The 27,576-nt window shown below is 56.0% G+C and overlaps 1 protein-coding gene across 2 annotated transcripts in view; it reads right to left on the reverse strand.

Annotated features, from left to right (window-relative positions):
* RBBP8NL (RBBP8 N-terminal like) overlaps positions 1-27,576 on the reverse strand; it is a 101,589-nt gene that overhangs the window by 55,733 nt on the left and 18,280 nt on the right. For both annotated transcript variants that reach the window (XM_075347772.1, XM_075347771.1), the window contains exon 2: positions 21,753-21,885. In XM_075347772.1, coding sequence (XP_075203887.1) covers positions 21,753-21,819 — 67 coding nt within the window. In that variant the 5' untranslated portion in view covers positions 21,820-21,885. The remainder of the gene's footprint in view (positions 1-21,752; positions 21,886-27,576) is intronic.

Genomic DNA, 27,576 nt, shown 5'->3' on the forward strand with positions numbered 1-27,576 from the left:
CTCTCCCCCCAGCCTCCCCCCCAGCCTCAGCCTCTCTCTCCCCCCAGCCTCCCCCCCAGCCTCTCTCTCCCCCCAGCCTCCCCCCCAGCCTCAGCCTCTCTCTCCCCCCAGCCTCCCCCCCAGCCTCTCTCTCCCCCCAGCCTCCCCCCCAGCCTCAGCCTCTCTCTCCCCCCAGCCTCCCCGCCAGCCTCAGCCTCTCTCTCCCCCCAGCCTCCCCCCCAGCCTCAGCCTCTCTCTCCCCCCAGCCTCCCCCCCAGCCTCTCTCTCCCCCCAGCCTCCGCCTCTCTCTCCCCCCAGCCTCCCCCCCAGCCTCTCTCTCCCCCCAGCCTCCCCCCCAGCCTCTCTCTCCCCCCCAGCCTCCCCCCCAGCCTCAGCCTCTCTCTCCCCCCAGCCTCCCCCCCAGCCTCTCTCTCCCCCCAGCCTCCCCCCCAGCCTCAGCCTCTCTCTCCCCCCAGCCTCCCCCCCAGCCTCTCTCTCCCCCCAGCCTCCCCCCAGCCTCAGCCTCTCTCTCCCCCCAGCCTCCCCCCCAGCCTCAGCCTCTCTCCCCCCAGCCTCCCCCCCAGCCTCTCTCTCCCCCCCAGCCTCCCCCCCAGCCTCAGCCTCTCTCTCCCCCCAGCCTCCCCCCCAGCCTCTCTCTCCCCCCCAGCCTCCCCCCCAGCCTCAGCCTCTCTCTCCCCCCAGCCTCCCCCCCAGCCTCTCTCTCCCCCCAGCCTCCCCCCCAGCCTCAGCCTCTCTCTCCCCCCAGCCTCCCCCCCAGCCTCTCTCTCCCCCCAGCCTCCCCCCAGCCTCAGCCTCTCTCTCCCCCCAGCCTCCCCCCCAGCCTCTCTCTCCCCCCAGCCTCCCCCCCAGCCTCAGCCTCTCTCTCCCCCCAGCCTCCCCCCCAGCCTCTCTCTCCCCCCAGCCTCCCCCCCAGCCTCAGCCTCTCTCTCCCCCCAGCCTCCCCCCCAGCCTCAGCCTCTCTCTCCCCCCAGCCTCCCCCCCAGCCTCAGCCTCTCTCTCCCCCCAGCCTCCCCCCCAGCCTCTCTCTCCCCCCAGCCTCCCCCCCAGCCTCAGCCTCTCTCTCCCCCCAGCCTCCCCCCAGCCTCTCTCTCCCCCCAGCCTCCCCCCCAGCCTCAGCCTCTCTCTCCCCCCAGCCTCCCCCCCAGCCTCTCTCTCCCCCCAGCCTCCCCCCCAGCCTCAGCCTCTCTCTCCCCCCAGCCTCCCCCCCAGCCTCTCTCTCCCCCCAGCCTCCCCCCCAGCCTCAGCCTCTCTCTCCCCCCAGCCTCCCCCCCAGCCTCTCTCTCCCCCCAGCCTCCCCCCCAGCCTCAGCCTCTCTCTCCCCCCAGCCTACCCCCCAGCCTCTCTCTCCCCCCAGCCTCCGCCTCTCTCTCCCCCAGCCTCCCCCCAGCCTCTCTCTCCCCCCAGCCTCCCCCCAGCCTCTCTCTCCCCCCAGCCTCCCCCCCAGCCTCTCTCTCCCCCCAGCCTCCCCCCCAGCCTCTCTCTCCCCCCAGCCTCCCCCCCAGCCTCAGCCTCTCTCTCCCCCCAGCCTCCCCCCCAGCCTCTCTCTCCCCCCAGCCTCCCCCCCCAGCCTCAGCCTCTCTCTCCCCCAGCCTCCCCCCCAGCCTCTCTCTCCCCCCAGCCTCCCCCCAGCCTCAGCCTCTCTCTCCCCCAGCCTCCCCCCCAGCCTCAGCCTCTCTCTCCCCCCCAGCCTCCCCCCCAGCCTCTCTCTCCCCCCAGCCTCCCCCCCAGCCTCAGCCTCTCTCTCCCCCCAGCCTCCCCCCCAGCCTCTCTCTCCCCCCAGCCTCCCCCCCAGCCTCAGCCTCTCTCTCCCCCCAGCCTCCCCCTCCCCCCAGCCTCCCCCCCAGCCTCAGCCTCTCTCTCCCCCCAGCCTCCCCCCCAGCCTCTCTCTCCCCCCAGCCCCCCCCCAGCCTCAGCCTCTCTCTCCCCCCAGCCTCCCCCCCAGCCTCTCTCTCCCCCCAGCCTCCCCCCCAGCCTCAGCCTCTCTCTCCCCCCAGCCTCCCCCTCAGCCTCTCTCTCCCCCCAGCCTCCCCCCCAGCCTCTCTCTACCCCCAGCCTCCCCCCAGCCTCAGCCTCTCTCTCCCCCCAGCCTCCCCCCCAGCCTCTCTCTCCCCCAGCCTCCCCCCCAGCCTCAGCCTCTCTCTCCCCCCAGCCTCTCTCTCCCCCCAGCCTCCCCCCCAGCCTCTCTCTCCCCCCAGCCTCAGCCTCTCTCTCCCCCCAGCCTCCCCCCCAGCCTCAGCCTCTCTCTCCCCCCAGCCTCCCCCCCAGCCTCAGCCTCTCTCTTCCCAGCCTCAGCCTCTCTCTTTTCCCAGCCTCCCCCCAGCTTCTTTTCCCAGCCTCCCCCCCAGCCTCAGCCTCTCTCTCCCCCCAGCCTCCCCCCCAGCCTCTCTCTCCCCCCAGCCTCAGCCTCTCTCTCCCCCCAGCCTCTCTCTCCCCCCAGCCTCAGCCTCTCTCTCCCCCCAGCCTCCCCCCCAGCCTCTTTCTCCCCCCAGCCTCCCCCCCAGCCTCTCTCTCCCCCCAGCCTCCCCCCCAGCCTCAGCCTCTCTCTCCCCCCAGCCTCCCCCCCAGCCTCAGCCTCTCTCTCCCCCCAGCCTCCCCCCCAGCCTCTCTCTCCCCCCAGCCTCCCCCCCCAGCCTCAGCCTCTCTCTCCCCCCAGCCTCCCCCCCCAGCCTCTCTCTCCCCCCAGCCTCCCCCCCAGCCTCAGCCTCTCTCTCCCCCCAGCCTCCCCCCCAGCCTCAGCCTCTCTCTCCCCCCAGCCTCCCCCCCAGCCTCTCTCTCCCCCCAGCCTCCCCCCCAGCCTCAGCCTCTCTCTCCCCCCAGCCTCCCCCCCAGCCTCTCTCTCCCCCCAGCCTCCCCCCAGCCTCAGCCTCTCTCTCCCCCCAGCCTCCCCCCTCAGCCTCTCTCTCCCCCCAGCCTCCCCCCCAGCCTCTCTCTCCCCCCAGCCTCCCCCCCAGCCTCAGCCTCTCTCTCCCCCCAGCCTCCCCCCCAGCCTCTCTCTCCCCCCAGCCTCCCCCCAGCCTCAGCCTCTCTCTCCCCCCAGCCTCCCCCCCAGCCTCTCTCTCCTCCCAGCCTCCCCCCCAGCCTCAGCCTCTCTCTCCCCCCAGCCTCCCCCCCAGCCTCTCTCTCCCCCCAGCCTCCCCCCCAGCCTCAGCCTCTCTCTCCCCCCAGCCTCCCCCCCAGCCTCTCTCTCCCCCCAGCCTCCCCCCCAGCCTCTCTCTCCCCCCAGCCTCCCCCCCAGCCTCAGCCTCTCTCTCCCCCCAGCCTCCCCCCCAGCCTCTCTCTCCCCCCAGCCTCCCCGCCAGCCTCAGCCTCTCTCTCCCCCCAGCCTCCCCGCCAGCCTCAGCCTCTCTCTCCCCCCAGCCTCCCCCCCAGCCTCAGCCTCTCTCTCCCCCCAGCCTCCCCCCCAGCCTCTCTCTCCCCCCAGCCTCCGCCTCTCTCTCCCCCCAGCCTCCCCCCCAGCCTCTCTCTCCCCCCAGCCTCCCCCCCCAGCCTCCCCCCCCAGCCTCTCTCTCCCCCCAGCCTCCCCCCCAGCCTCAGCCTCTCTCTCCCCCCAGCCTCCCCCCAGCCTCTCTCTCCCCCCAGCCTCCCCCCCAGCCTCAGCCTCTCTCTCCCCCCAGCCTCCCCCCCAGCCTCTCTCTCCCCCCAGCCTCCCCCCCAGCCTCAGCCTCTCTCTCCCCCCAGCCTCCCCCCCAGCCTCAGCCTCTCTCTCCCCCCAGCCTCCCCCCCAGCCTCTCTCTCCCCCAGCCTCCCCCCCAGCCTCAGCCTCTCTCTCCCCCCAGCCTCCCCCCCAGCCTCTCTCTCCCCCCAGCCTCCCCCCCAGCCTCAGCCTCTCTCTCCCCCCAGCCTCCCCGCCAGCCTCAGCCTCTCTCTCCCCCCAGCCTCCCCCCCAACCTCAGCCTCTCTCTCCCCCCAGCCTCCCCCCCAGCCTCTCTCTCCCCCCAGCCTCCGCCTCTCTCTCCCCCCAGCCTCCCCCCCAGCCTCTCTCTCCCCCCAGCCTCCCCCCAGCCTCCCCCCAGCCTCTCTCTCCCCCCAGCCTCCCCCCCAGCCTCAGCCTCTCTCTCCCCCCAGCCTCCCCCCCAGCCTCTCTCTCCCCCCAGCCTCCCCCCCCAGCCTCAGCCTCTCTCTCCCCCCAGCCTCCCCCCCAGCCTCTCTCTCCCCCCAGCCTCCCCCCCAGCCTCAGCCTCTCTCTCCCCCCAGCCTCCCCCCCAGCCTCAGCCTCTCTCTCCCCCCAGCCTCCCCCCCAGCCTCTCTCTCCCCCCAGCCTCCCCCCCAGCCTCAGCCTCTCTCTCCCCCCAGCCTCCCCCCCAGCCTCTCTCTCCCCCCAGCCTCCCCCCCAGCCTCAGCCTCTCTCTCCCCCCAGCCTCCCCGCCAGCCTCAGCCTCTCTCTCCCCCCAGCCTCCCCCCCAGCCTCAGCCTCTCTCTCCCCCCAGCCTCCCCCCCAGCCTCTCTCTCCCCCCAGCCTCCGCCTCTCTCTCCCCCCAGCCTCCCCCCCAGCCTCTCTCTCCCCCCAGCCTCCCCCCCAGCCTCCCCCCCAGCCTCTCTCTCCCCCCAGCCTCCCCCCCAGCCTCAGCCTCTCTCTCCCCCCAGCCTCCCCCCCAGCCTCTCTCTCCCCCAGCCTCCCCCCCAGCCTCAGCCTCTCTCTCCCCCCAGCCTCCCCCCCAGCCTCTCTCTCCCCCCAGCCTCCCCCCCAGCCTCAGCCTCTCTCTCCCCCCAGCCTCCCCCCCAGCCTCAGCCTCTCTCTCCCCCCAGCCTCCCCCCCAGCCTCTCTCTCCCCCCAGCCTCCGCCTCTCTCTCCCCCCAGCCTCCCCCCCAGCCTCTCTCTCCCCCCAGCCTCCCCCCCAGCCTCCCCCCCAGCCTCTCTCTCCCCCCAGCCTCCCCCCCAGCCTCAGCCTCTCTCTCCCCCCAGCCTCCCCCCCAGCCTCTCTCTCCCCCCAGCCTCCCCCCCAGCCTCAGCCTCTCTCTCCCCCCAGCCTCCCCCCCAGCCTCTCTCTCCCCCCAGCCTCCCCCCCAGCCTCAGCCTCTCTCTCCCCCCAGCCTCCCCCCCAGCCTCAGCCTCTCTCCCCCCAGCCTCCCCCCCAGCCTCTCTCTCCCCCCAGCCTCCCCCCCAGCCTCAGCCTCTCTCTCCCCCCAGCCTCCCCCCCAGCCTCTCTCTCCCCCCAGCCTCCCCCCCAGCCTCAGCCTCTCTCTCCCCCCAGCCTCCCCCCCAGCCTCTCTCTCCCCCCAGCCTCCCCCCAGCCTCAGCCTCTCTCTCCCCCCAGCCTCCCCCCCAGCCTCTCTCTCCCCCCAGCCTCCCCCCCAGCCTCAGCCTCTCTCTCCCCCCAGCCTCCCCCCCAGCCTCTCTCTCCCCCCAGCCTCCCCCCCAGCCTCAGCCTCTCTCTCCCCCCAGCCTCCCCCCCAGCCTCTCTCTCCCCCCAGCCTCCCCCCCAGCCTCAGCCTCTCTCTCCCCCCAGCCTCCCCCCAGCCTCTCTCTCCCCCCAGCCTCCCCCCCAGCCTCAGCCTCTCTCTCCCCCCAGCCTCCCCCCCAGCCTCTCTCTCCCCCCAGCCTCCCCCCCAGCCTCAGCCTCTCTCTCCCCCCAGCCTCCCCCCCAGCCTCTCTCTCCCCCCAGCCTCCCCCCCAGCCTCAGCCTCTCTCTCCCCCCAGCCTCCCCCCCCAGCCTCTCTCTCCCCCCAGCCTCCCCCCCAGCCTCAGCCTCTCTCTCCCCCCAGCCTCCCCCCCAGCCTCTCTCTCCCCCCAGCCTCCCCCCCAGCCTCAGCCTCTCTCTCCCCCCAGCCTCCCCCCCAGCCTCTCTCTCCCCCCAGCCTCCCCCCCAGCCTCAGCCTCTCTCTCCCCCCAGCCTCCCCCCCAGCCTCAGCCTCTCTCTCCCCCCAGCCTCCCCCCCAGCCTCTCTCTCCCCCCAGCCTCCCCCCCAGCCTCAGCCTCTCTCTCCCCCCAGCCTCCCCCCCAGCCTCTCTCTCCCCCCAGCCTCCGCCTCTCTCTCCCCCCAGCCTCCCCCCCAGCCTCTCTCTCCCCCCCAGCCTCCCCCCCAGCCTCTCTCTCCCCCCAGCCTCCCCCCCAGCCTCTCTCTCCCCCCAGCCTCCCCCCCAGCCTCAGCCTCTCTCTCCCCCCAGCCTCCCCCCCAGCCTCTCTCTCCCCCCAGCCTCCCCCCCAGCCTCAGCCTCTCTCTCCCCCCAGCCTCCCCCCCAGCCTCTCCCTCCCCCCAGCCTCCCCCCCAGCCTCAGCCTCTCTCTCCCCCCAGCCTCCCCCCCAGCCTCAGCCTCTCTCTCCCCCCCAGCCTCCCCCCCAGCCTCTCTCTCCCCCCAGCCTCCCCCCCAGCCTCAGCCTCTCTCTCCCCCCAGCCTCCCCCCCAGCCTCTCTCTCCCCCCAGCCTCCCCCCCAGCCTCAGCCTCTCTCTCCCCCCAGCCTCCCCCTCCCCCCAGCCTCCCCCCAGCCTCAGCCTCTCTCTCCCCCCAGCCTCCCCCCCAGCCTCTCTCTCCCCCCAGCCCCCCCCCCAGCCTCAGCCTCTCTCTCCCCCCAGCCTCCCCCCCAGCCTCTCTCTCCCCCCAGCCTCCCCCCCAGCCTCAGCCTTTCTCTCCCCCCAGCCTCCCCCCCAGCCTCTCTCTCCCCCCAGCCTCCCCCCCAGCCTAAGCCTCTCTCTCCCCCCAGCCTCCCCCCCAGCCTCTCTCTCCCCCCAGCCTCCCCCCCAGCCTCAGCCTCTCTCTCCCCCCAGCCTCCCCCCCAGCCTCTCTCTCCCCCCAGCCTCCCCCCCAGCCTCAGCCTCTCTCTCCCCCCAGCCTCCCCCCCAGCCTCTCTCTCCCCCCAGCCTCCCCCCCAGCCTCTCTCTCCCCCCAGCCTCCCCCCCAGCCTCAGCCTCTCTCTCCCCCCAGCCTCCCCCCCCAGCCTCTCTCTCCCCCCAGCCTCCCCCCCAGCCTCTCTCTCCCCCCAGCCTCCCCCCCAGCCTCTCTCTCCCCCCAGCCTCCCCCCCAGCCTCTCTCTCCCCCCAGCCTCCCCCCCAGCCTCTCTCTCCCCCCAGCCTCCCCCCCAGCCTCTCTCTCCCCCCAGCCTCCCCCCCAGCCTCTCTCTCCCCCCAGCCTCCCCCCCAGCCTCAGCCTCTCTCTCCCCCCAGCCTCCCCCCCAGCCTCAGCCTCTCTCTCCCCCCAGCCTCCCCCCCAGCCTCTCTCTCCCCCCAGCCTCCCCCCCAGCATCAGCCTCTCTCTCCCCCCAGCCTCTCTCTCCCCCCAGCCTCCCCCCCAGCCTCAGCCTCTCTCTCCCCCCAGCCTCCCCCCCAGCCTCTCTCTACCCCCAGCCTCCCCCCCAGCCTCAGCCTCTCTCTCCCCCCAGCCTCCCCCCCAGCCTCTCTCTCCCCCAGCCTCCCCCCCAGCCTCAGCCTCTCTCTCCCCCCAGCCTCCCCCCCAGCCTCTCTCTCCCCCCAGCCTCAGCCTCTCTCTCCCCCCAGCCTCCCCCCCAGCCTCTCTCTCCCCCCAGCCTCAGCCTCTCTCTCCCCCCAGCCTCCCCCCCAGCCTCAGCCTCTCTCTCCCCCCAGCCTCCCCCCCAGCCTCAGCCTCTCTCTTCCCAGCCTCAGCCTCTCTCTTTTCCCAGCCTCCCCCCAACTTCTTTTCCCAGCCTCCCCCAAGCCTCTCTTTTCCCAGCCTCCCCCCCAGCCTCTTTTCCCAGCCTCCCCCCCCAGCCTCTCTTTTCCCAGCCTCCCCCCAGCCTCTCTTTTCCCAGCCTCCCCCCCCAGCCTCTCTTTTCCCAGCTTCCCCCCCAGCCTCTCTTTTCCCAGCCTCCCCCCCAGCCTCTCTTTTCCTAGCCTCCCCCCCAGCCTCTCTTTTCCCAGCCTCCCCCCCAGCCTCTCTTTTCCTAGCCTCCCCCCCAGCCTCTCTTTTCCCAGCCTCCCCCCCAGCCTCTCTTTTCCTAGCCTCCCCCCCCAGCCTCTCTTTTCCCAGCCTCCCCCCCAGCCTCTCTTTTCCCAGCCTCCCCCCCAGCCTCTCTTTTCCCAGCCTCCCCCCCAGCCTCTCTCTTTTCCCAGCCTCCCCCCCCAGCCTCTCTCTTTTCCCAGCCTCTCTCTTTTCCCAGCCTCCCCCCCCCAGCCTCTCTCTTTTCCCAGCCTCCCCCCAGCCAAAAAGAGGCATCGCAACGATCATCAACTAACCTGTAAGGTGCCCATACATTCTAGGCTCTGCCTTACGCATACCTGCTCCGGTGCCTGCTGCCCTGCTCTGCTATTATCCTCTTCTCCTGGCTGGCTCCAGCTCCAGTCGCGTCCTCCTCCGCGGCGTGTGTTGTCTGCAGAATTGGACGCTGCAGCACGGGGCAGTGAGCTGATTGGCGCGCCCGCGCGCCTCTGACCCGGAAGTGCAGGTGCTGGAACTTCCGGGGTTAATCAGCTCACTATGCCTGGTGCCCTCCGTGTATTTAAAGAGACAGAAGTGCGTCTTTCCTCTCCCTCTCAACCCCCCCTCCCCCCTGAGAACACAGCGAAGTGCAACGGAGGGAGGGGCGGGGGGCGGGGATGTAAAAAAAAAAAAAAAAAAAAAAAAAATTTACATATATTTTTTTTTTTTTTTTTTTTTGCTGCCAGAAAGTGCCGCCCCCCCTCAACGTGCCGCCCTAGGCACGGGACCACAGGTGCCTAGTGGCAAATACGGCCCTGACTGTATAAGAGTTTGTAGAACCTGTCAACAGCAGTTTCTTGGCTGGTGAGGAAGAGATCGTTCCTTTTACAAAGCTTGCCAACTTCTGCATTGATGACTGAATTTCCCTGTGAATAATAAAGGCAGCCGTGTGTTTCACAGCATAGCTTTAATACCTCCGCTGTCTGAGATTTGTGCCACACACATTGCTAAATGTCTACTCAATAATGAGAAAATTTTCTTTCCTTTAACGACTTGTGACACGTGACAAACCTGTCTGTCGGGTTTCTGGCTTTTTACACAACTGCAACAGCTATTTGCACTTCAACTTACACTGTGCCAGTGTTCTCCGAAAATGTGACATTGAAAGAAATTGTTAAATTCCACGTACCTACGTCTCATGTTAGGTGATGAAACGTCTACTCACACCTCGCAGACGATATTGGCTTAAAGGGGTTAAATTACAGTGTTGTTACCCGCAAATCCACCAGACTATGTACAAACATGTAGTATGGGAAGATGGTCCTAAGGTCAACTTAGAATTGGTTGAACAGGACGCTGGTCAAACTGTAGAAGGTGGTATGACCTGAGAGATGTGTCTGGTACTCAACCTGAGCAGCCTCACGACTATAATACATATATGTATATATATTATATATATATATATATATATATATATATATATATATAGACATGTGGGTGAGCGTGCCACCACATACTTCAACCTCTCATCAATTGTCCAGTTTTCATATTATTTCTATATGGTGCTAGACTGGAATTGTATTCATAAAGTTTTAGATAGTCCGCATTGACTGAAATTTGGGAGGTTGAAAAGATCCGTAATGTTCTAGCTGGTTCTAAGGTAGAAAGACATGTTGTAAAGTTCTAAATCAATGATCTACAATCTGCGGTTCATCAACTGTTCTAAAACTACATAGCCATGTGTGTCCTGATAGCTGAACCCTATGGATAGGGACTGATTGCTTGCTTGTTTTTTTTTTTTTTTAAAGGGATTGTTCACATTTTAACAAATGAGTTAGGGGCAAGATTTGTTTTGGCACCTACCTATATACGGTAAGTGTATTGCTTTACAGGTTCTCCTCCTGCACTTCCTTCTTCATAGACTGCACAACCCTTCCATCCACAGAATGGCAGCTGATGGAGGAGCTTATGACCAGACCTGTTCAACAGCCTTGAAAAACAGCTTTCCCATGTACAGTATTTTTCCATTGGAGGTTCCTGATGGACAGGTCTGGTCACAAGCAAATCCATCACCGGCCATTCTGTGGACTAGAAAGCTGTGTGCAGTATATGAGGAAGTGAAACGCCCCTGAGACCCTCAGGGCACTACAGGGAACTGCATCCTCTTGGGGATGCAGGACCTACCCCCTGGGACCTGTAACACCAGTGCCAGCAACCGCAACACACACATAAAAATCCCAGTTGCCACTTACACCAGGGCTAGTGGGAGGGCCACCCAGTGGGCAGAGCGAACCCAGGGACTAGACCACCTGGTGGGAGGGGGGCAGGCCAGTCTGTGAGAGAACAGGACGTGTGACGCCCTGGCCTATCAGGTCGTCACAGGGTATTGTGCAATCTGTCCTTCTGTGCAATATCCACCTCCTCCTTCCTTAGTTACGGGTCCCTCACCTTTGATGTTGCCAAGAACAAGCTAATCAAAATCCTAGGAACACTCTGCACCACACCCACCAGACACACCAGTGGACGGCCTGAGTGGAATAGGGTCGCCCACTTGGGGATTGGTAAGGGGGGGTCAGGAGTGTCAGGAGACAGTTCAGTTGAGGAGTGACTCTCAAGAGGAGAGGTCAGGTGCTGGGCTCCATTAACTACTAGGTGGCAGACGTTGGTCTGGGCCTGGTAGGAGCTGGACCCCGGTCACAGGGGATTGTGACAAGGGGCACGGACTGTCGAGGAGGACAGCCGGTGGCCTTGTGCCATCAGCGGGCAGGGGCCAGGGCACGACGGGGTACGTGGACCCTAGGTCAGGGAGTAGCTTCAAGCGTCCTGACAATTTACCTGACGAGGATGGAGCCATCAAGATCCGTTCTCCACCCACTCCAAAATCGGGGTACTAGCGCAATGAGGGGGATAGGACTTTACACTACACGGTCTAGAAAATCCCAAGAGTGAACCCTGAGAGCAAGCTCACCCAGTTAGCCATACTAGGGAGCGGGACCCGATTAGTTTCAGACTAAAGGGACCAACTAGAAGTCAAGGTGCCACGGGAAAAGGTCACAGGCCAACAGGCAACACCAATGGGGACAGGACCCAGGCATGCTCCCTCTCAGCGGCAGCGGTGACCAGAACTTTGGTTTACTACAGTTGTCGGTGTCAGCGTTATTGGACTGAGTGAGTACGCACATGACCCTTACCGTCCCAACGGCACACCCCCGTCACCTTCATCGAGTCCCGGGGCATCCCCCTACCTGTGGAGGGGTTAAACACCTAGCTGCCCATACCATCGCCACCGGGTACTCCCAAATGCAGCGGTGGTACTCCATCTTACCACGCACCACGGGTGGCATCACAAACTTTCCACACCATCCCCTGTACATAACCCCCTTGGTTTGAGGAGCCGTACGACCCCCGGGTCCGGAGCCCTCTTGAGCCACCGCGGATCCGGATCCGAGCAGCCCGGCTGCTGACGCGGAGGCGACACAGAAGCAGTCTGTCAGAATGTTGTCAGGAGAGGTGTGCGGACGTGCCTGAGCTGGGTCCGTGTAACGGTGACCCCGGGGGCACAGGAAAGAGGTCACCAGAACGGGTACCGAGATACCGCTGGGACCGGAGCACGCATGGGGCACAGGGCCCTAGGTCAAATGTCAAGTTTCAAACGGTTTGATAAATACCTGCATGGTGAGGATACCTTCATGGACTTCATCGAACCAAATAATCCGGGGGCATCAGCAGTAAACTAGGATCGGGGTTCAGACACTTACCTCCCCGCAGGGTCCGCACTGCCTGCTGTACAGAGAAGGAGACTGTACCCCAAAAGGGACAGTCTGGGTTCCCAAACGCTCCATGCTATGGGAACTCAATCTACAGAGACTGCTGGGGACAGAGCAACCTGGGTCATTAAATTGGCACTGATACTCCAGGGACCGGAACCAGCAAGCCGAGGGTCCATGTGAGTAGAGACAGTTAAAGTTAACCGGTGTGGTCTCCATCATTATACACCATACATCTCCCTAACTGCGGAGGGCCTACCACCATAGCTGCCACTACCACCATCCCTGGGAGTACCCACGTTGAGCAGCGGCGGTTCTCCAATCTTAACCACAACCCACAGGTGGCATCACGAACACTAACTCTATTATCCCCTCTAAATACCCCCTTTTATTAAGCATCCCCAGGGCACGGGACTGGGCAATGGCCACCAGAGTGACATTCCCATTTGTTACTGCCCGGGACCGAGTACCCCCTTCCCTGGGTGACACAGAAGGAGGAGAATAATCTGTAAGGTCGGTTTCACACTGCGTTCCGCTCCCCGTACAGTGGTCCCGTTGGGGCTTCCATTCGAACCCCCAGTAAAATGGGTTTAGGACGTAGCACAGATAGGGTCACTGACTATAATGTTGCAGATGGAGTCACCGTGTGCTCACTCATGCACCATTTTCGGGAGTATACGCTTACTGTAGGCAGACACCCAGACGCAGTCTACTACATCTGGGTGTTCGCCTCCAGTAAGGGTATGCTCCCGAAAATGGTGCACGACATAGCACACAGCGACTCCCTCTGCATCATATAGCCAGTGGCCCCGTCGGCACATATGTTCGAAACCCGTTTGCGGGCGGGTTTGGACGGAAGCCTCGATGGGACCAGTGAACGGGGAGAGGAATACAGTGTGAAAGCAGCCTAATACTTCCACAAAATCATGGCACCAACATATTTGGTAAGATAAGGTGGCCAGCCCCCTAAGATTTGGTTAATTTATCCTTATTTATCATTGTATATGGAAAAGACATATAGCAGCAACATTACACATTCATTTTGCAATACCAGGACTTCTATAACATGATAGATTTATTCTAGGCATAGGCACAAATCTTACATATACAAAGGATTTCACTCCCTTTTATTTCCGTGAATTACATTTAATAGTCATAACAATATTTGTATTCCCTGTGAAGCAATGGTATATGGGCGGCTTGCTCTTTATCAGCTAATTTAGAGGTAATGTGCTATCAACAAATGGACTATTGTTCAAATTAGGTTTATATGTCAATTTTATTTTAATACATTGTCCATATTACTATATCGAAAAAAAAAAAATCATAATTCTTGCTATTTTCACACTGGCCACGTAGCCTAATATTAAGCCCATATGTCCTGTTCTGTAGAGATCACTTGTCAGCAGTCATCTCATTGTAGAGGCAGGATTACAATGATGGGTATTGCCTCCAAATATGGCTACAGCTCACCTCCTCCCCCTCTCTGCACAGCTCAAAGAGCATGGCTAGAAACTTCTCCTTTAGATGCCAATGGTTCAGCACCCTGTCCAAATGGGTTCTGTATCTCTATGTAAGGGGTAGTCGGACCCCTGGTAGTGAAGGAGCGTTTTTTCCCCCCCTGAAGACGCCTCAGTAGTATGGTGGCAAATTGTAAATGTTGATGGTAAAATGTTACCTGTCATAAACTGTTTCCCCACTAGGTGCCAGTGTAGAGCAGTGGTTCCCCTGGTAACAGTGGCAGGGAAGAAGGGGCAGGGCAGCCTAGGTGGGGAAGGAAGGGTTCTGAATGCAGAGTGCAGTGTGCAGTGAGATGTGACGGAAGAAAGAAGTCTGAGGTGACGGGGCAGAGTGTGGAAGTGGTGCTGCAGTGGCAGAAGAAGTGGAAGAGTCAAGACTAGTCCCAAAGCCGGTAGTGTGTACTACAGTGCAGTGCAGCTATCAGGGGGATAACAAGTGGCCCCTGCAGGCGAAGGGTAGTGCCCTGACAAAGAAGTGAAGGTAAATGGGAACGCCCGTAGAAAACAAGTGAAGTAGTTCCCCGGCAAAGAAGTGGAGAGGTGAGAACTTATCCGGAGCCGGTAGAGTGTGCTAGATCTGCCCTACAGTGAAACAGGGTTCAGTGTGCAGCTACTAGGGGGTTAACGCATGTCCCCTGCAGGCGAGGGAAAGAGGAAACCGTCAGCAAGAAGTTTAACCTGTAAACCAAAGTGACTTGATGCTGAAAGGTGTAAAGAAGAGTGGAAGCTGTGTTCAATAAAATGTTTCTTAGTTCACCAACTGCCTGTCTGTGGCTCTTTACTGGGAGTGGTGAAGAGGCCTGTGAGCTGAGAGAGAAAGGTGTCACCGAGAAGCAAATTGCCCACATGGAAGCGTCCCTGCCACCTACACTCTGCCCCACAAACAACACCTCTGTTTTAACAGTGACGGCCGGGCCGGGGGTCAGCCTGCTGCCCCCTGGGCGGGAGACCGCGACTACACCCCCTGAGGCGCCCCCTGCCCCCGTTACATCTAAATGCTATAGACAAGCTCAGACCACCCCCGTAATCATGTATAGACAGATTAAAAAAAGAAACCACCAAAGAAAACAGACTACAAAAAACTTTATTGGGTTTTAGGGGCTGGAGTAGTGCTTTAAATCTAAGTTTCCTGATGCTACTCATATACAGCACTTACATGTCGCTGTCTTCATCTTCTTTCACAGTCATCCGGTCGGCTTTCTGCAGTTTGTGACCTGCCGGCTTCACCAGTGATTCATGGTGCGCACCTGAGGTCACTCTTCAAAATGAGTCTATGAGAGCCTCGTTCTGGCTCTCATAGACGGGCACTGAGAGCTTGTGGCGTAACTTCTGATGTCCGGCCAGTCAGAAGTGAGGTCACAAGATGGCACCATGGGACCAGAATGGCATCAGTAAAAGCTGAGTGCGGCAGAGGGTGACTATGAGACAGTGGACTTAGATTAAAAGAGCTACTCCAGTGCTGAAAAAAACAAACACTGGAGTGGTCCGTTAAAATAAAATGATGAAGCCCAACATACCTGATCTCTCCGCACAGCCACTGAATTAAGCTGCATGGTGCACTATTACCCAGTACACACTGAAGTTCCATACAGCAGGTGGTGCAGAGGAAAAGACGTTTTAGGCCGGGGCCACACAGCAACGTGTCACGTGACTATGAAGTCACAGTGACACATTACGACATTGGATATAATGATTTCTTATAATATTGCGACCTGCAACATTCTGTAAAACAGAGTCGCATATGTTACCAAACGTGTTGCACATGACATGTTTGCCATAGACTTCAATGCAAATCGCACACAACATGCAACATGGCTGTTATATTTACAGCAAGTCACAGACAAGTTGCACAAATGTTTTTGGTCATGCAACTTGTTAAAGAACTGCTGTCACACAGCACATCACCATGTAACCCTAGCATTAAAGGGAACCTGTCACCAGGGAAAGAGACACACAGGAAAAGACACAGATAAAGAGATGGACAAAGACAGACTTGGAAAGAGACAGATGGGGAAAGAAACAGAGAGATAGAGACAGACAAAGAAAGAGACATACAGAGACAGGCAGATAGGGAAAGAGACAGAGAGACAGACGAAGATAGACGGGGAAAGAGGCAGACGGGGAAAGAGACAGACCTGGATAGAGACAGACCTGGATAGAGACAGACCTGGATAGAGACAGACCTGGATAGAGACAGACCTGGATAGAGACAGACCTGGAAAGAGACAGACCTGGAAAGAGACAGACCTGGAAAGGGACAGACCTGGAAAGAGACAGACCTGGAAAGAGACAGACGGGCCAAGAGACAGACCTGGAAAGAGACAGACGGGCCAAGAGACAGACAGGCCAAGAGACAGACAGGGAAAGAAACAGACAGACACAGACATAGAGACAGACACAGAGATAGAGAGACAGACAGAGACACAGAAATAGAGAGAGATAGACTGATACAAACACAGACAGAGAAATGGAAACAGACAGAGACATAGACACAGACAGACAATGAAAGTGACAGACAAAGAGACAGACAGACAGCGACACACAGACAGAGACTAGGAGAGAGACAGAGAGACAGAGAGACAGTTACTAACCTGAGCAATGCCTGGGTACTACAGCTAGTGCTGTATATAAGATCCAAGGCCTGCGCAGGACCTCAATGCTGGCTAGTATGGATGACGTAGGACGCATCATGCACCCCGGATTCAGAAGAAGGACAACAAAGATGGGCGAAAGAGGAGGAGCTGGCACCGGAGAATGAAGACGCCCATATGACCCAACTCCAGCGACCGTTTAGGTGAGTATTATAAAAGTGATTTTTACGTTCTACACAGCGGCTTAGGCTCTTATATACAGCATGTTAGAATGCATTCCTATATATAAGAGCCCACTGGTGGTGGCCGCAGGTTATAGTCGCCAAATCTGGTGACAGGTTCCCTTTAATCCAAACATGGCAGTTCTCCTCCACTGGTGGTTTCCTAACTCTGCATTGAATGCTTCCCAAACTCCCCATCTGCCCTTTTTAGGAGTTGACTTGGCAATACAGTGGAACCTTGGATTAAGAGTAACTTGGTTTGAGAGCGTTTTGCAAGACAAGCAAAGCTTTTTACAAATTTGTAACTTGGTTTAAGAGCAATGCTTTACAAGAAGAGCAAATACAGTGCACACTCCCGGTTCTGTCCTTTAGTTTCACCGCAATCTAACCCGCTCTGGAGGCAACTTTCTGTACATATGTACTGTATACAGTATAGCATTGTACAGTATATACTATATAGCAGGTCTATCAATTCGCATTTGTGGATACAATATTGTACTTTCTTTCTGCTAACCAGTGCAGCACATTGCTTGTACTGTAACCTAATTGCGTGTGCAGTATTCCTACCCTACATTTGGCTTAGTTCTGCCCTTATTTTGGGGAGAATAGATTTGGGGTCTGTTTTTTGTGTATTCTACTAGAATAAAGGTTGTCATATTTATTCATCATGTTTTCTCTCCATAGTGTTCCTCTCGCACACCAACAATTCTATTGTAAGCCAACGTGCAGTTTAATCTGCTTTATATGTTTTTTACTGTACAGTACTTTGTATGAGTGCACTGTAATAATTTTATATGAATACAGTACATTATTTTTTATTACTGTAATAAGTTGTATAAATACAGTAAATATTTTTGGGTTGTGGAACGAATTGTCTACGTTTCAATTATTTCCTATGGGAAAATTTGCTTTGATATAAGAGTAACTTGGTTTAAGAGCACATTTCTGAAACTTATGATCGTAATCCAAGGTTCCACTGTAAAATGATTAGCTGCAGCGGTAAGGTCACCTTAAGCAGCTTGTCATCTGATGTCACCTGACCGCCGCAGCCAATCACTGGCCACAGCAATCTGGCTGCTGGTTGAATGGCGATGTCTCTGCTTCTTTTCTATACTGAGTCCAGGGAAAGTCTTTGCTGGATGCAGGTTAGTGCCAGTGGGGGTATTACGGAGTTATTTTGTTTTTTACATTTCTGGACTCCTTGTTACACAGAGATATCTACAGCCATCACTCAATAGCAGATGGGAGGGGAGAGATTACAGGGTAGGGCCTACGGCACTTCTCTGTTGGGGGACATGGTAGCAGACACTTGACATAGCGGGATATGGTACATTTTTTGCTCAGTTTATTGATAGGTATAGGATCTACATAAATATGGTTCAAACAATTCTCCAGTTCCCCTATCGAGCGCTGTCAGAGCTGCTGATAGAGCCCTATAAAGCCACAGAAGCACCAGGTTCCACACAACCAGTGAGTGCTCGGAGAGACAAGTCTATTCATGAGCGGTTCTCCTCCGACCTGTGTAAACGCTCAGGAAAACAATGTGGTCTCATCACCAGCCGTACTCGTTTAACCAACACAGCCCATTCTACGCTGTGTTTCCCAGAACATTTTTCTCAAAGTTTTCAGACGTGCCTCATCCTGTCCTTGACAGACAAGACAAATCATTAATGCTGCCTGTTGTTGAGATGATTGTGGAAGTGGTGAATGGAAGATGCTGCTAGCAAAGTTTATATAAAATATATAATATTCTGTAGGTAAGAAAGTTCGCTAAGATTTGCCAGCACTGTGTGTTCGGTAGAGGTCCAACCTCAGGGACCCCACTAATCCCAACAATAAATGTGCAGCGGCACTCACTCAGCACGGTGGCACTCATTCAGCGCAGCGGCACTCATTCAGCCCGGCGGCGCTTATTCAGTGCAATGGCACTCACTCGGCGTGCCAGCACTCATTCAATGTGGTGGCACTCCTTCATCGCGGCGGCACTTATGTAGCATGTCGGCAATCATTCAACACACGGGAACTCATTCAAGTGTAAAGGGTTTGCCTGCAGTTCCCTGCTGAGAGCACCACTGCGGTTGAACAGCAACACCGCTATACTCTAAAACTTTTTCAACCATTTTTTTAATTGTTACAATGCATGTGTAGCGCCCATGAGGCTCTGGTCGCCACAGGGTACTGCACCTCAATTAAGGTGCAGTATTTATCTCAGGTAAGAGGGGGGGATTAATCACCGGTGTTCCACATTCACACACTACATACAGTTCAAGAGCCTTCTCACGGGGTGGGATGACTCAGGGTAGGCAGGGGGTGGCCATCACGATACATGGGACTTCCCCGGTCACTGAAGGCAGCCACCTGAGGTCCACTTGGGGTAGATATAGGCGCAACACACTCACACCGAGATCTGTCAGGACCATAGTTCTGACAAGACACTTCTGTAATTCTTTGACTTTACTAGGCCCGGGGGTTGGAGCGAGAGCTTGGCCAGGGTACCTAACTGCGGAGGGATAACATCCTAGACCAGGGACATTCTCCTTTTCTCTCTCTCTTCCAACACCGGTGGGGACCCCTTTACTTGCCTAGGATTGACAAGAGCCCACAACTGCAGAGACCAGCACCTGGGTGCAGCTGTAAAATCAGTGAGTAAAAGAACCTGGAACCACAGTTGCTGACTCAGACTCAGATTAGCGACGCCGTCACCCTGCGCTCCGGCGCTTCCAAGGGACCGCCGTTTTCCCAGTCATCCACCCGGGGCCCGCTCCGCCTGTGGGGAGCGACACCATCCCGGCTGCCATAACACCTGCCCTGGCAAGGAATTCTGTAGTGGCGGCTACCCCCTGGCCGTAGACCACAGGTGGCATCACGACAAACTTTCCTAAATGCCCCGCTTTCCCCACCATTTACTGCTCGGCTCGGGGCAACGGAACTGGGCAAGGCCACTCGTGACAACGCCTGACCCGATTGAAATTGAAATGCAAAAATACCTCCTTGTCTGTACAGAGCTATATATATATACTAGAAGGTGGCCCGATTCTACGCATCGGGTATTCTAGAATTTACGTATTGTGTAGTTCATGTATGATTTTTGTTATATATATATATAGAGAGATGTTGTTGTGTGTAGTTACCAAGTGTTTGTGTAGGCGCTGTACATGTTCTGGGTGTTGTCTGGGTGTGACGGGGGGTGAGAGCGGTGTTGTATGTGTGTTGCGTGTGTTGCGTTGTTTGTGGAGCGCTGTGTGTCTGTAGCGTTGTGTGTGTTGCGCGGTTTGTGTGTGTGTGGTGTGTTTTGGGGGGAGGTATGTTTTGTGCAATGTGTGTGTTGTGCGGTATGTGCGTATATTTGTGTGTGCCGCGGTGTTTGTGTGTTGCGTGTTGTGTGTGTGCAGCGTTGTCTGTGTGTGTGGGTGTCTGTGTAGGGCAGTTGTTTGTGGTTCCCAGTGTGTGTGTGTGGTGTGTTGTGCAGTGCGCGCGCGTGTGTGTGTGTGTGTGTGTGTGTGTGTGCATCAGCCTCTCTTCTCTCAGCCTACCTCTCCCAGCCTCCCTCCTCCCAGCCTCCCTCAGCATCAGCCTCCCTCTCCCAGCCTCCCCAAGCATCAGCCTCCACCAGCATCAGCCTCTCTCCTTCCAGCCTCCCCCAGCATCAGCCTCCGACAGCATCAGCCTCCCTCTCCCAGCCTTCCCCAGGATCAGCCTCTCTCCTCCCAGCCTCCGTCCTCCCAGCCTTCCCCAGCATCAGCTTTCCCCTCCCAGCCTCCCTCAGCATCAGCCTTCCCCAGCATCAGCCTCTCTCCTCCCAGCCTCAGCCTCTCTCCTTCCAGCCTCCCCCAGCATCAGCCTCTCTCCTTCCAGCTTCCCTCAGCATCAGCCTCCCCTTCCCAGCCTTCCCCAGGATAAGCCTCTCTCCTCCCAGCCTCCTTCCTCCCAGCCTCCCCCTCCCAGCCTCCCTCAGCATCAGCCTTCCGCTCCCAGTCTCCCCCAGCATCAGCCTCCCCATGCATCAGCCTCCACCAGCATCAGCCTCTCTCCTTCCAGCCTCCCCCAGCATCAGCCTCCCCTTCCCAGCCTTCCCCAGGATCAGCCTCTCTCCTCCCAGCCTCCTTCCTCCCAGCCTCCCTCAGCATCAGCCTTCCGCTCCCAGTCTCCCCCAGCATCAGCCTCCCCAAGCATCAGCCTCCACCAGCATCAGCCTCTCTCCTTCCAGCCTCCCCCAGCATCAGCCTCTCTCCTTCCAGCCTCCCTCAGCATCAGCCTCCCGTTCCCAGCCTTCCCCAGGATCAGCCTCTCTCCTCCCAGCCTCCTTCCTCCCAGCCTCCCTCAGCATCAGCCTTCCCCTCCCAGTCTCCCCCAGCATCAGCCTCCCCAAGCATCAGCCTCCACCAGCATCAGCCTCCCTCGTCCCAGCCTCCCCCTCCCAGCCTCCCCCAGCATCAGCCTCTCTCCTCCCAGCCTTCCCCATGATCAGCCTCTCTGCTCCCAGCCTCCTCCAGCACGCCGTGCTCCTCTGCCGACACTCACACACCCGATCGCATCCACTCACACACACCCGATCGCATCCACTCACACACACCCGATCGCATACACTCACACACACCCGATCGCATACACTCACACACACCCGATCGCATACACTCACACACACAGACACTGACGATATCGCACATACGCGCTTATACTCACAACATCCGGGGATATCACATGCTTCTGGCCATGTGATCCTCCCGCAGGTCCTGGAAGCTCACAACAGCACAGTATCGCCGCCGAGAAGCAAGCGATATCCCAGGATGTTGTGAGTATGTGGATGCGATGTGTGTGTGAGAGTGAGTGTGATCTGATTTGTGTGTGTGTATGTGTGTGTGTGTGTATGTGTGTGTGTGTGCTGTTATGTGTCTGTATTTTCCGCCGCTGCAGGACCTTGATGTGTGGATGCGATGTGATGTGTGTGTGAGGTGTGTATGAGAGTGAGTGTGAGCCGGTGTACACTGGTAACTATGATACACATCGGGTAACTAAGGGACCTTAGTTACCCGATGTGGATAATGGTTACCAGCTTTCACGGCCTCCGTCAAGATGCCAGCATCGCAAGGTTATGTGTGGCGCTGCTGGGATCCTGACGGAGCCGGTGTAGAAGCAAGCGATATCCCAGGATGTTGTGAGTGTGTGGATGTGATGTGTGAGAGTGAGTGTGAGAGTGAGTGTGATCTGATGTGTGTGTGTACTCACCTGGGAGTCGCGGCTCCGTGTCAGTTGGGCCAGAGCGAGCGTGCATTGCGTGAGGGGGGCGGGGCCTGCAGAGAGCCGGGGCGAGAGGCCAATCCGTGGGGGGGGGCGGGGCCATGGCGAGCCCAGCGGCCAATCAGCTTTGTGTCACCGTAAGGACACAATTTCGGAGCATGACAGACAGACAGACAGACAGACAGAATAAGGCAATTATATATATATATATATATATATATATATATATATATATATTATACGGTATATATTTCCATGATAAATTATAATGCGGGCATCTGTTACTACGGAGAGTTGAAAAGGGAAACAGTGGAAAAGATTAACAGAAACTACATGAAGATACGTGGGTCTACAGAGGAGCTGTAGACACAAAATGTGGGAAACTTTTTAGGAAAATAATTTGCCCAAAAATTACCATATTTTTTTGCATTCAAAATGTATTGCAGAATAACAAAAATGATATATAGACACAACCATTAATAGTTTCCTAGAGGTTTCCAGCCTGGTAATAGTAACATGTCGGCCAGGTGGGTGATGTCCAGCTCACATAGGTGCTTGGCTTGTTACAGAAGACTCATTAGCACTATATTACCCATCTTGGCTCACCTATTACTTCCTTGTCATGTATCTCCTTCAGTTTGTGCAGGGCTTCAGTAAAGCTTTCATTCGCCATATTGCAGACTGGACACACCACACTTTTCGGTCACTGATTCTGGGTTATAACCTTTCAGTTTTGGCCCTAAGAACAGAAATAAATAAATATTATTATTAATGTCCACATATGTAGTTTGGGTGACATTGTTGGCTAATAAGCAGCCTGCATGTGTCTGCCCTGCTGAAGACACAGATGAAGGGTAGGAGGGGTATTCAGCTGCAGGATCGCTCCCTCAGTGCGCTGTGAGAGGGGGGTGTGTACGTCACATACTGACATTTCATAGCATAATGAATTTGAACTCAAATGGTCTTCAGTGATGGCTACAGTCAAAATATTATCATTAAAGGGGCTTTACACGCAGCGATATCGCTAGCAATATCGCTAGTGAAAGCTCACGCCCCCGTCGGTTGTGCGTCACGGGCAAATCGTTGCCCGTGGCGCACAATTTCGTTAGGAGCCGTCACACGGACTTACCTGCCTAGCGATGTCGCTGTGGCTGGCGAACCGCCTCCTTTCTAAGGGGGTGGTTCGTGCGGCGTCACAGCGGCGTCACTAAGCGGCTGCCCAATAGAAGCGGAGGGGCGGAGATGAGCAGCTGTTAAATCTTGCCCACCTCCTTCCTTCCTCATTGCCGGTGGCCGCAGGTAAGCTGTAGTTCGTCGTTCCCGCGTTGTCACACGTAGTGATGTGTGCTGCCTCGGGAACGACGAACAACCTGCATCCTCAACAATCAAAGATTTTTTGAAAATGAACGACGTGTCAACGATGGACGATTTGGTGAGTATTTTCCATCGTTAACGGTCGCTCGTACGTGTTACACGCAATGTCGTCGCAACTATACCGGATGTGCGTCACGGAATCCGTGACACCGGCGATATATCGTTAGATACGTCGCTGTGTGTAACGGGGCCTTTACTCTTTTGCTGTCTGATGGGAAATAGGAGATTTGGAGCACTGATCCTTCTAAAGATGTATTATAAAACACAGAGTAGAATGAGAGAGTTAGAGAATAAAATTACATCTCTTTTTAGAAGTCAGATTGATGGGCAGGGCTCACATTATCGCCCCTCTGTCTTAGCATATTTTTAGGCCATTCAGTAGGATATAATAATTTATATAATGCCAGCTAAAGAGCTGCGGAATATGTTGGCGCTATATCCCGGAGACTGATTCTCTCAGGTATTTTGCACCTTACTTAACACTATGAAATTATTCAACCTGCATTTAGCAAAATCCACTTTGCGTCTGATACCTTGTGGTTTAGTGACCCAGCGATGGCTCCAGGCAATCCCGTTTCACAAATGGATTTGTTTGGAGGAGACATTGCTGTGCTGCCAGGCATTTTGTGTTTGAACAAGTTGGTGAATGTACTAATACTGTACATGGCGGTAATATACAGCCTCATGGATTTACTCCAAGCATTAGGATACATCTTATATATAGATGTGCAACGCGTTTCACTCCCATTATTTACCTTGCTCCTTCCTTATCATTGCATTCAAGGTAAAAAGAATACCTAAAAGCATTTTGAAAACTTTGTTTCTGTATGGACAGATTCACACCAAGCAGTTATACACATATGGGAAATTAAAATCCAATGCGTTTCCATCTAGTTGTTTTCTCTTTAGACTAGGATCCTAGGAGTAGCAGAAGGACCGCTTGAAAGACATCTTCAGATGGTATTCACACCAAGCAGAAAACAATACATATTCAAGTACAACGCGTTTCAAGCCAGCTTTTCTTCTCTGTATTCTACAGTACTAGGTATTTCAGAAGGACTACTACTACATCTTGAAGAATTGTAAGTATCAATGTACCGTAATATACAGACTGTTGGAGTAGCACAATCAACATATTCAAACAGCGCATTTCACGCCAGCTTTTTCTTCTCTATATTCTACAGTACTAGGTATATCAGAAGAACTACTATTAAGACATCTTGAAGAATTGTATATATCAATCTAAAATACAGACTATAGTAGTAGTATACGCAACATGTTCTAACAACCCATTTCACGCCAGCTTTTCATCTCTTTAGCCCATTGTAATAAGGATATTAGAAGGACTATTTTTGAGGCTTCTTTGAGAATCTTATTTCTTTAGTGAAACTAAACTCCCGATTGTCGTGCTGAAATATTATCTGGGTCCTGACTGTAAGCTGTACGGAGCAGGTGAGTATTTGTCCTGTACACCCCGTGTGTCATTTGACCCATTGTAAAGAAATATGACATAGCGGAGAACTTGTTATTTCACTTTATGTTGACTGTCTGGTTGAACTTGTGAGAATTAAAGGTTAACCACTCCTCGTATTTAGAGTATTGGCACAAAAAATATTGTAATGCACCCTAAAACCCCCCCTCAACAATTGTCTGCTACAATGTCTCCATCTAGGTCTGCAATTATTCTAAATTAACCCCTTGTTTCTAGTAGGACTGATCCGTATTTTAAAACAATTTTCCTCAATTAAGTTGATTATTTCTAATATTTAGTAATAATTATTCTGATATGTGATGCACCATGTCAGGCTACATCTCAAATCAGAAGGGAGGGGGTGTTTTCTACTCAGTCTATTATCAGACCTATGAACACCCCTGGACAAAACTTAAGAAACAGACAATATATAGTGCCCAAATACCCTGTTGCCCCTAAAATAATTTAGCACCCATGGGGCAAGGGGTTGAATTACTCGTCCCTGGGCCGGTGATGTCGCGTCTGGGATGTCACTGGTGGCCCTGCCCGGTTTCGTGGCCCCGATGTGTACACCAATAGGGGAATTGGAAATGGGATGAGGACGGGTGATGATGAGGATGTTGGGAGTTGTCTCGTGATGCCACCTGTGGTATGCGGCCAGGGATTAACCGCCATTTCGGTCGCAGTCTTCTGGGGCGGATTGTGTCGCAGCTAGGATAGTTCAGCTTCCCGCAGGTGAAGCTAGGCCCCAGGGAGGATGATGGAGGTAGTAGTGGCCGTTGGCACCGAAGCGCGGGGCGCCGGTGCCGGCAATGAAAGGCTGACACAGTAGTTGCGATTCTAGGTCTTTTACTCACAGTTCAGTTGTCACCCTAGGAGTGCCGGTTTCCACCGTGATGGGCCCCAGCCGATCCCGGGTACCTCAGAAGCCACCACTGGTATTGTGGAAGTGTGAGACCTTCCTTCCATTTGCTTTCTGTGTGGATCCCCGTGACCTGAAGTGCTTGGGGACACCTGATCGGTGTTAAAGTTCAGGTGCCTTCTGCAGGCAGCGCGAGTTTGGAGCCTGACCGTGATCATGACTCCGGGCTCTATGTTGCTACTGTGCTTCGAAATCTTGTGGTGGCGAGAGGGACATGAAATCCCCCTGTCTTTCGGATTCTGGTGGCGCAACTTGAAGCATATGCCACCTTAGGGTCCGCGGTACCCTGAACTGCACCGGTCCCAAGGGAACAACTAAGCTGTCCCGTCAGCGACTGTATTTATGCCTGTTTCCCACAGCTCCACTGGTTGTCTCCTGCTCCTTCCAGTCTGCCCGGTCCTAACTGTGGACGCTCTGAAGCAGTCTCCACAGCGACCGTGATGTTCTGAGTCTCAGACTATTCTGAGGTAAAAACTGTGTGTTCTCTCACTTCCCCTGTGCTGCCCCCACCTTCCTGATGACTCCTTAGTGGCTGGGAAAAGCTCGTTGTTATGGTAACCACCTTTAGCCCATTTCCAGTGGGATTGCACCTGAGATGTGTGTGTTGTGTAAGTGAAAATCAGTGGTTAACCTCTTCTTTACCCGGGATGAGTACTGCACCTTAAGTCAGATGCAATACCCTGTGGCGACTGAAGTCTCGAGGCGCCACAATAAGACATACCCGGAAAATAAGCCCTAGTAGGATTTTTGAAGTTTTTTGAGTATGCATAAAATATAAGCCCTACTCCAAAAATAAGGCCTAGCTGTGGTTCCATAAGGAAGTGTCCAAGCAGCTAACAAAGTTAAAGAATACAGCAGTACTCTTCATCAACGAAAGCAGACACCTAGCAGAAGAAAGCAGATATGCCCAACCCCCCCAAAAATAATTGCACTTACCAGATCCAAACAATTACAGTTGGCAAGTGCCAACGGTGGATGGACTCTTACACAGAGCTCTGCATCACGGTCAGATTCTTGCCTTTCCAGCTGCATTGCACTGCAGCTCTCACAAACAGATCGGCTATCAGTATCACTGAGCGCGAGCGATACTGCCTCCGGTCACTAGGCGGAGCCAACCTCTGTAGAATGCAGGGGGACCTGACAGTGACACAGATTTGTATGTGAGAGCCCATTCACTTGTCAACTCTAATTGTTTGGGGTCTGGTAAGTGTGATTCTTTAGGGGTTTCCCGCTTTCTTTTGGGGCTAAACTTAGCAATGCATAAATTAATACATATAAGCAGGTAATTTAAAACTTTTGCAAATATGGTATGTACCCACCACTATAGGACTGGTTCTGCACCATGGGAATAGCCGATCAAATAAGAAAGTGCATCTGAATCAGTATTAGGATTAACACAAAATGTTGATGTTCCAGTTTGTGATGACATGATTAGATTTGAATAAATGTTGATTTTTTTTGTTCAAGAATAAATATGGATTGTTCATGGAAAAATATAAGACATCTCTTGAAAATAAGCCCTAGTGCATCTTTCAGAGCAAAAAATATTACAAAACCCTGTCTTATTTTCGGGGAAACACAGTACTGCCATAGACAATGCCGCCATAATCGTAAGGGATCAAAGTATTATCGAAAAGATGACAAAATCGTTGGTTCTGCTAAGTATAATTCTGCACATGATGAATATTGGTGGGGAGAGGCTTAAAATTATATATACCCCCAGATTTTGCCATTTAAAGGGGTTATCCACTACATTTTATGAACATGCTAATGTGAACAGGGTGGTGCTAAAATTAATAAACAACACAAACTTTTTCTTTTACCACCGCCCTGAGCACATTAACATTTAGAAAATGTACTTGACAACCCCTTTAATTCCATGTCTTTACTCTGTATCAGGAAAACAGAATGCTAATTTATGTAAAGCTCTATTAAAAGGGGTGTTCCTGTGGCGCCCTGGACAAGCCAGGACGTCACAGGTACTGCAACAACACACCCCACACCCCGGCTAGGCACATCTAGGTCAAACACAAATCCTTGTTGCCTCCCTCCAGGGGCTGATGTCCACACCAGGGAGTGGGCCAGGCGGTTGGCCCGCCCACCGAGGAGTTCACCGTCCTGGAGGCGGGAAAGGGAGTCAGATTAGTTTGGAGTTTGAGGAGTGAAGTGGCAGTAGAGGAGACTGACCGTGTCCGGGTGCGTGGCCCGGGCACATACAGCAAGGTTGGCAGACGGTGGTGACCGTCTGCAGGAGAGGCTGATTGAAGTGAACTGTAAGGACCGGGGACGGGCGGTGGCCCGCCGGTACCGGATCGGGGAGCGAAGAGAAGCCAGCACCATTCGGCAGGGCCTACGGACCCCGACCAGGCTAGGAGTCGCCGTAAAACCGGTCAAATCCGTTAGCGAAGGGAACCTCCGGGGTTTCCCAGCAGTCGAGACCCGATTGAAGGCAACATCTCAAACCGTGAAGGGAAATACAGTCACCGCCAAGGCTACAGTTCCCAGGGCCAGAGCCTGCGGGCAAAAGGGGCTCCTTCAGCATCCATCCAAGCTGGGGAGCGGGTTACCGGTGGGAAGCCACTGGAACCGTGAACATAACACAGGTGCAGGGAAAGGCAGTCACCACCAACCTACCGGGAGAGCTACCGCAGCCGTCTGTGGGA

The sequence above is a fragment of the Anomaloglossus baeobatrachus genome, chromosome 5 (assembly GCF_048569485.1).
Source record: "Anomaloglossus baeobatrachus isolate aAnoBae1 chromosome 5, aAnoBae1.hap1, whole genome shotgun sequence".
Taxonomy (NCBI): Eukaryota; Metazoa; Chordata; class Amphibia; order Anura; family Aromobatidae; genus Anomaloglossus; species Anomaloglossus baeobatrachus.